We start from the raw sequence: 8704 nt of genomic DNA on the forward strand, positions 1-8704 counted from the left end.
CGCGTGGGCGGGGGGGGGGGGGGGGGAGCAGGGGTTGGGAGGGCAGGGTGTGATGTGGGGGACCGGTGACCCTGCCCGTTCTTCCCATCCCCGCCCCCAACAAACACCTGGCGCGGGTTCAGGGCTCGGGTTCCTCCTGGCGGGGCAGCAGTTGCCAGACTCTGGGCCGTTACCATGGAGACGCGGGTGAAGTCCCCTCCATGGCGACGGTCGCCATGGGGACGGCGTGCTCTGGCGCCCTCTGGCGACCGCATGCGGGGCTGCGGGAGGCGCAGGGCGGCCCCCTGCCTCCCTTATCTAGTCCTTTCCTTCCCACAGCGCGAGCGTTTAAAAAACATCGAGCGCATCTGCTGCCTCCTGAGGAAGGTCAGTGTCGGGAGTCGGAAGCGCCAGTGCTGCCCTCACCCTCTGCCCACAGCGAGGCCTCCTCTCTGAGCCACCAGGGAGGGAGGGAGAGCATGGCCCGCCTGAGCCTTTGCGGTCTGAGGTCGTGATGGTTGGCACCTCCTGACCCCATTACCCCTCCGTGCCACGGAGGCTTGGGTAGGTCCTGGCACCAGGCCACTGACCTCTCGCCCTCCCTCCCCCAGCTGGTGGTCCCGGAATACTCCATCCACGGCCTCTTCTGTCTGATGTTTCTGTGTGCAGCAGAGTGGGTGACCCTGGGCCTCAACATCCCCCTCCTCTTCTATCACCTCTGGAGGTGAGGGCAGCAGCTGTCCGGGGGAGGCTGCCATGGGGGCAGGACAGGATGGAGGTGAGACCTAGGTGGCTGTGGGGGGCACTCAGTCCTCACTCATCCCAGGTATTTCCACCGTCCTGCGGATGGCTCTGAGGTCATGTATGATGCGGTCTCCATCATGAATGCTGACATCCTCAACTACTGCCAGAAGGAGTCCTGGTGCAAACTGGCCTTCTACCTGCTCTCCTTCTTCTATTACCTGTACAGGTGAGGCCCTGGCCACAGCAGCTGGGACCAGGCAAGGGGTATCCCAGGCTTCCAATGCCAAGTCCCCTCTTTGCCCCTGAGGACTGTAGGCAACCCAGGGTGTGACTGGGAGGGTGGCAGGTGTGCTCAGGACACAAGTTCATGGCCTCATCTCCCCACAGTATGGTTTATACGTTGGTGAGCTTCTAAGGGGGAAGCCGGCCAGGGAGCAAGCCCAGAACGGACCGGACGCCTGTGCACCCCCAGCCCTGCCCCTCCAGCCACAGAGGCCCCAGCCCTGGGGAGGGAGGGGGCACTGGTGCCCCTAGCCTCTCCATCCCCCAAACTGCTGCTGCGGGGAACCCCCGCCTTCAGAGTCCTCCCCCTCAGACTAGGGCCAGGCAAAGCTCTAAACAGGGGTGGGGGCTCCTCTGCCAGCCTGCAGCTAGGCATGGCAGTTGTCCTGGAGGGGGTAGAACTTCCGGCCTTCTGCATTTCAGGGGAAATTTATGCCCTGCCCCAGGCAGCGCTTAACCCTGGAGATTCTGGGCTGCCCCTCTCCACTCCCACCCTGAGGCTCCCCCTGCAGGTGGGGGGGCACCCGCACCAGGAATGAGCAGGCTCAACATGGGGGCAATCCTATCCCTAGTCTGCCCTCTCCCCTCTCCAGGCTCTCTTCAACCCTGTCTCTCCTTGTCCCAACCCCAGCCCACCCTGTCTCTTGGACCTATTTTCTATGTTGCCTGGAGGAGTCCAGCACCCCCTCCCCGGCCATTTGTGACAAAATATGAATAAATTACTGCAAACACATGGGCCCCAGTTCTGCTCCTAAAAACCCTGAAGAGATGGGGGGTGAGATGGAAAACTCTGAAGAGGGAAATTCAGAGGTAAATCCCCAGCACAGCAAGTCCCCCTACTAGCCCAAGCTCCTCTGGGAGGTCCAAGCCACCCCTTTCGGGCTCTATCTGTGAAGTAACTCTCCTAGCTGCCTTTGAAGACAGTGTCAAGATCACTTCCCAGAAGTCATCCCTGGACCCACCCCTTTCCTTAAGCAGCCCAGGCTGGGTTCCTTGGTCAAAGGAGAGGCCCAAAAGTGTCTGCAGCTCCCCCTTGGGCCCCAGGAACCAGGGTCAAGCCAAGTCAAGGAAATCAAATCTTCAATGTATGGAAAAAACAGTGCCACCTGGGACCAGGGGTCACCGAACCAGGTGGAAGGTCAGCCAGTATATGATGAGGGGCTGGAAGGCAGCAGCTCCCAGAGTCAGATAGAGCTGAAGATGTTTTCTAGGGCCTGGGCCCCCGATGGTGTCAGGGCCCAGGGCTGCAGTCCGCAAAGAACGCACCTGGAAAAAAAAGGAGTGCTCAAGTTGGGCCAGGAGAGAAGGCTTGTCCCAGCGCTGACCCGGAAAAGCCGGGGGGCAGCCACACTCACAATGAAGTACATGAGCGCAGATGATGTCCAAGCCAGAGCCACATAGTAGCCATCACTGCCGAATAGCAGTCCTGTGAGCACACTGAGGATCATCCTGGGGGGAGGAAGACCGGTGACCCCAAAGTCCAGGCCCAACACTGGCCCTACCCACCTATCACCATGACCCTTGACTACCAGGCTGTCTCCACCAAGACCCAGATTCAAAATGGGTCTGCAAGGCTCAGGATTCAGCCTCTACCTGAAACTCCCTTCTCTCCAATAGGCTTCCCGAGGTAACTGTCACAGATCCCCAACCTCCTTAAAGTCACTAGTTCCATGGGCAAGACTGTTGGAAACAGCCATCTATCTCACAGAGTAGAGCTGGAGGTTGAAAACAGGTAGAGACCATGTCCTGGGTCACACTGAAGGCTGCTACTATGCAGGCCCTTCCTCCAAACCCCCCTCCTCAGCCCACAGGCACTCACCCCACATATTTGTAACCACTGTAGGCCAGCAGGTGGAAAGTGCTCAGTTCACTGCGTACAGTGGCCAGGTAGAGGCCCAAGAGCAGGGCCAGCACCTCCATCACCACCCACACCAGTGCCGTGCTCGCACACAGGCCCAACACCTCTGGAGAGAACCTAAAGCCATGGGAAAAAGCAGAATGTGCCATCCTGTGGCAGGCGTGAGTGAGAGGCTAAGGACAGCAGGGGATGACCTGGCACAGATCCCCTACAAGGAGGGAGAGGGGTGGCACCAACCTTTTCTGAATGCCAAGTGCCATCCCAGCCAGTAGCACGTAGGTGATGAAGGCCATGGCTGCCAAAAGTGGGAAGGAAGCAGTCAGTCTGGCTTCCTCACTCAAAGCCCCTCGAAAGGGATTCAAGACCACAACACTCTAGCTTTTCTCATACTGCCCTCCAGCATATCCTAATATGACTTGGCTGTCACATTCGGGTACCCAATGCTCTGTCCTGATGTATTTCTCTACCTACCCTCTCCTTGACTGAATACCCCATGACCTCCCAGGACCATAAGCTTTCCCTCTCCCTGCACTAGGAAGCCCATCAGCTTCCTGTAGTATCTCAGAAGCTGTACAATGGGCCAAGACCATTGCTTATCCTAAAGGTACCAGCCTGATCTCTGGAGAGACTATAGAAGCAAAAAGTGATAACCTGAGCCAGGCGTGGTAGCACACGCCTTTAATCCCAGCACTCGGGAGGCAGAGGCAGGTGGGTCTCTGTGAGTTCAAGGCCAGCCTGGTCTACATAGTAAGTTCCAGGACAGCTGGGGCTACAGGGAGACCCTGTCTCAAAAAGACCAAAAAAAAAAAAAAAAGTAATAACCTGGACTTGTAGGATCCAAGGCCATTGGGATAGCCTTCCCCTCAGCCAGCAAGTCTAAGGCTGGTCACTGCCACTAGCTATATACAGTTCCCTGACTATGCAGAGAACTCAAGTTTTGGGCAATTTTCACAGGTGCTCAGAGCCACGGGGAACCAGGCTTTAATAGGAATTTCAACTCCTCAATCCCATTCTCTGTCCCCTCTTGAGGCACCAGATTGATGTGGCCACCAGAGGGTATATTGTCTAGCATCGGGAAATCAGCTTTGCCACCTGTAAGCTGTCATACTGAAGTCCCTATGAGCCTTAGCTTCAATGGATAATGTGGGATGACTGCCAGTCTTGTAACTGGCTATCAGAGGAATGAAGGCTGGAGGCCCCTCAGCAGGCTGCCCTTCCTGGCAGCTCCTCTGGAGCTCCCCCAGCACATTTGCTCTCTCCTTCCATGTGTGCACTCAGCCTGGCCCTGTGTAGCCAATAGAGCAGGGAAGAGTCAGCTGCCATGTGGGCAGCCTGACAAGTGCCATGTGGACAGGCAGCTGGGATGCAGAAGCAAGGGAACACTTGCTCCAGGGGTCAGACTTCCTGGAGGAAGGGATGCTGGGACAGGTCTCAAAGGATGGGTAATAATGATAACAGCAGCTGTATCAAAGGATTCCTGCTTTACTGAAAGCTGTAAGAACCAGCTTCAAGTCCTATACTTGGAAGTGGCTGATCCAAGTCAAAAGCCCTAACTCCAGGCTGGAGGAGGACTGGGTCCAAATGAAAAGGCGAGAAGGTCACAAGTGTTAGGGAAAGACTGAAGGCACATTCAGGAAGTTCCTTACTGGTCACCTGTCAACCTGATGTTTAGCAACTGTCACACAGAAAAAGCACCAGGAATGGATGTTGCATCAATATTTGAGCCTGTTTCTCCCAGTCATGCTTCAAGGCACAAGTCTTCCTCTGTCCCCCAAGCCCAGGTCAGAGACTCACTGGGGAGTCCCCCTGTGTCCCCAAGCCCAGGTCAGAGACTCACTGGGGATGTAGAGGTCAGGGGCGTTGAGGTCTTTCCGTGGGGGCAGAGGCATATCACGACTATACTGTACTTCCCAGTTCTGGAGGTGGCAGAGGTGGGCCAGTCAGCAGGAGCAGAGGAAAAAATAGGAGATGGGAATTGAGGTCTGAGGGTCAAGCTGTTGAGGGTGAGGGTCAGGGGAGGGGGACATGCCAGTTCACCTGGTAGGAAGCTCACCTGATGAGTATAGGGGAAAACCAGGAGTCCTAGCTTCTTGGCCACATAGGCTGTGTCCACAGTGAAAAAATACTTGAGTTTGTTCACAGACACAAAACGGTGTAGCTGGAAGCAAAGACAAGAGGCTGTGGATGAGCCATACTGTGCTTCTCCCTAAAGATCCCTGGTGAGAGTCAGGTGGGATCCCATGCTACCCTAACCCTAGCCAGAAACCCTGACACCCTTTCCCTAGGGGCAGGCCACACCTCCTTGTGCACCATGTCCTTCCCTTGGGATGCAATGGAGATGCCATAGGCTGTAGCGATGTTGGCCATTGGGTCCCCAAGCAAGTGGTTGACATTGAAGGCCACATCAGCTCCTGGGGCTGGGTATCCACCTGGCTGGCTGGAATAGCCACCACTTGTGTCATCGAAGAGGGGAGGAGGCTCTGGAGCTGCCCGGGCCCTGTGTTTGGAACCTGTGGAGTTGGAGGTACCAGAGTAGATGACAGAAATGCTATGCATGGACCCAAACCACAGCCCCTTTCCCTGACCTGAGAAACCGTGCATGGGTTCTAGGGGTCACCAAGCAATTGCAATTGTTGAGAAAAAGGCAGGCTGGGTTTTAAGAAAGAATGACACTTTTGGAGAAATCTTGAACTGTATACAGGAAAACCTGGACGTGGCTGCCCGTCTAGGGTTTCTGGGAGCTTCTCAAGGGAAGTGATCCCTAACTGAGCTCTAGAGGGTGTGCAAAAGTTGGCTTGGGGTAAGATCACCAGTACGGCATTCCTGCGTGAACACGGGTAGAAAAGGCCACACTGGCTACCCGGAGTCTCTGGGCAGTGGTCTGGAACGCTGCCAGGGTTATAACAGAGAAAGTAAGTTCTGGACGAGAACCCCATTCGTGCAGAGTCAGACTTGGGGATCCCAGCTCTGCTGTCACTCGCCTGATCTCAGCGCTGGCCAGAAAGGGCGAAGTCCGGGATGCGTTGTAGCGTCCGGGCGGGAACCCGAGTGACACCCCCAACCCGGGTCGGCGGTCACCGCAGCCCCTCTCTCCCTCCCGGGGAGCGGACTGTGCAGCCCCGCAGCAGGCCGCGCCCCGCCCTCCCCACCCTGCACGCACCGTGGGCTCCGTAGCCCGAGTGATAAGCCATGGCCGCGACGCTCGCTCTCCCCGAGGGCCTCACAGGGACGAACACCAATAAAACAGCTGCTTCTCTTGCCCAGCACAGACCGAAGTTACCCAACAGCCTACACTTTACCGGGTCGGCCGATCGCGGCCGCCATATCCGCAGCGTCACCCTTTGCAGGCCGCCATTGGTTGCTCCACCGCTCCGGCCAGCCCCCTTCTCCCTCCCAATTGGCTATTGGAGAGCCCTCGCCGAAGCGGATTGGGTAGGAGTAGACTTCCGGGAGGGGAGGAAGGCGGGGCGATGTGAGACGCTCTGGGATTGGGTAGGAAGCTTGCTAATTCGCCGCGGGACCAGCCAATAGGGGGGGGTGGTAAAGTTGTGAATTCCTTCCGCGTCTGCGCTGTGGCGTGCTAGACTCTGCCACGACGACACCCGGGAGAAGACAGCCCGAGACTGGCACGACAGAGTCCGGGCGCCGAGCTGCCCCAGCGGGACGTGGTCCAGGAGGAGGGGGCGGCCGTGCTCCGACCCGTCCAGGCCCTCCCTCCCGGTGCTCGCTTTCCTCCAGTTCACCCAGTCCAGGCTCACTGGGATGTGTTGCTGTGGTCCAAACCCGGCCGGAGCTCCATCTGCTGGCTCCTCCTCCCGCCTCCCACCAGTCCTTTCGGAGCGGGTGCTGTCCGTCATCCGGTGCTGAAAATGCCCTCCCATCGACGCCGCCATCCTGCTGACCCGTGAGGACCTCTGCTGGGAGGACATGGGATCGCGTTCCTTGCAGTGCGCGTGCACACAAACACACGCACACGCACACACACACACACACACACACACACACACACACACACACAAAGTTCCAGAGATCCGGTGGTATGGATGGGGCGGGAATCTGCATTGGGTCTGTCGCATCCAGGATTGGGGGACCGAGGTGTGCTGATCTGTCTCCTGAAGCTGCAGCCGAAAGTCCTGAGTCATCGCTGGTCCTGCGGATCTCAAAGTGAGGCCCTTAAGCCTCACTCTAGTCTCAAAGACTCTTTTCTTTCCACCTAGGCTGTGACCACTCCCAACTCTCACTGGAAACAGTCTTCAAGGGCCTCCCTCTAACAGACTTTCAGGCACCTAGTAAACAGGATCACACCCCCTGAGACTTGCAGCTAATTAGCTACCAGTGTCTAGTTACATTAGTTGACCTTCCTGCTCCCCAAACTGACCTCACTCGGCCCAACTGCTGTTTTTGCCTCTCCACCTGGGATGCTCTTTCCCCTCCTACCCATTTGTCCAAAGCCTCTCAGAGTCACTTAAGCCAGCAAGATAGCTCAGCAGATAAAGGCACCTGCTGCCAAGCCTGACCACCTGAGTTCAGTCCCCAAGACCCACATGGTAGAGAGAACCGATTCCTGAATGCTGTCCTGTGACTTCCATTCTTGTGCCAGTCGAACACACATATAAACACACACACACAAATAAATTAATAAAAATTTAATTACAGGGGCTGGAGAGATGGCTCAGCAGTTAAGAGTGCTGGTTACTCTTGTAGGGGACCCTGGTTTGATTCCCAGCAGCCATATGGTGACTAACAACGAGCAGTAACTCCAATTCTAGGGGATCTGACACCTTCTGACTTCCAGGCACTGCACAACACAGGTGCACTTACATACATGCAGACAATACACTCATGCACATAAAATAAAAATAATAAATATATTTTAAATGTAGTTAATTTTTTTTCTTTAAATGAGCCACTTTAGCTCTTGCAGAGGGACAAAGAGAACAGAGACCTGGCCTGGTCAGGAGTGGAGGCCAGGGTGGGAGTTCCAGCCCCTCATTAACTAGACTTTTCCTTGAATGTAGGATTCATGAGGACAGGGACTGTGTCATTCTCCATTCCTACCCTATCCTTCCGGTGCCCAAGCACAGTAATTAAATCTAGAAGACATCAACTAACATATGTAGAATAAATAATAGATAACAGGACAAAACCAGCATCTCAGTTATGCCATCTTTCAACATATAACCAAATGGTCTTAGAGTTACCCTTTGTTCTAACACAAATGCACACTTGAATAACCCATCCAGTGTTGCAGCTGCCTCCATCCCACCCACTGATTTTCTAGCTTGGGAGCAAGGCCCAGACCCAAGCCTGGGTATGAGGGACCCAGCCCCTTGAAGTCCAGGGAGCAGCACCTGGGGTCTTATGTACATGTGTCCCATGCCAGACACATCCCACCCCAACTCCCTCCTGCTCATGAAATGAATTCAACATTTTCCATCCCCATTTCTCAGATGGAAAAACTGAGTTTGGGACTGATGCATGCTGGCCAAAGGTCACGCAGCCTAGAGTCCCTAATACCCTTGTGCCCAGTCGACCTGCCCTTGAGCAGAGCCCAGCGGATGACACTCATCTCACCCCTCTGGGCTGTAACTGCCCACTTCCCCATCTAGCAAAGTTGGGGTGCGGTCTGGGTGGGCTTTGCTCTGGTCCCGGCGGGCGTTCAGGTCCACCTGCACGTGGCACAGCCTGGCACGTTCATAGAACAAGGACTCGCCCAAGGTCGCCAACGCCAGCAGGAGAACCCAGGCGCTCGGCCGCCCAGGCTGTGGCCTTCCCAGCGGCGGGGGGCGCCGGCGGTGCCAGGCGCGGCCCTCGGCGCCGCTGGTGCCGCGGGGGCGGGGT

At 56.2% G+C, this 8704-nt stretch overlaps 2 protein-coding genes across 4 annotated transcripts in view; one reads left to right on the forward strand and one right to left on the reverse strand.

Annotated features, from left to right (window-relative positions):
• The window catches only part of Cnih2 (cornichon family AMPA receptor auxiliary protein 2), a 5626-nt gene extending 3888 nt beyond the window's left edge, over positions 1-1738 (forward strand). For both annotated transcript variants that reach the window (XM_017795382.1, XM_008822255.1), the window contains exons 3-6: positions 319-366; positions 591-703; positions 806-949; positions 1111-1738. In XM_017795382.1, coding sequence (XP_017650871.1) covers positions 319-366; positions 591-703; positions 806-949; positions 1111-1138 — 333 coding nt within the window. In that variant the 3' untranslated portion in view covers positions 1139-1738. The remainder of the gene's footprint in view (positions 1-318; positions 367-590; positions 704-805; positions 950-1110) is intronic.
• A 330-nt stretch (positions 1739-2068) lies between these two features.
• Yif1a (Yip1 interacting factor homolog A, membrane trafficking protein) lies at positions 2069-6667 on the reverse strand. Of its 2 annotated transcripts, XM_008822256.3 has the most exons (8): positions 6024-6663; positions 5162-5373; positions 4917-5021; positions 4701-4779; positions 3101-3158; positions 2825-2980; positions 2361-2454; positions 2069-2271 (listed from the first exon to the last, which is right to left on the reverse strand). In XM_008822256.3, the coding sequence occupies exons 1-8, from the start codon at positions 6052-6054 to the stop codon at positions 2125-2127; spliced, it is 882 nt and encodes a 293-aa protein (XP_008820478.1). In that variant the 5' UTR covers positions 6055-6663; the 3' UTR covers positions 2069-2124. The 2 variants fall into 2 exon arrangements, with proteins under 2 accessions (XP_008820478.1, XP_029414074.1); XM_029558214.1 differs by lacking the exon at positions 2825-2980 and having other exon boundaries at positions 6024-6667.
• Positions 6668-8704: the final 2037 nt, after the last annotated feature.

Source organism: Nannospalax galili, unplaced genomic scaffold, assembly GCF_000622305.1.
Source record: "Nannospalax galili isolate Female #2095 unplaced genomic scaffold, S.galili_v1.0 scaffold1328, whole genome shotgun sequence".
Lineage (NCBI taxonomy): Eukaryota > Metazoa > Chordata > Mammalia > Rodentia > Spalacidae > Nannospalax > Nannospalax galili.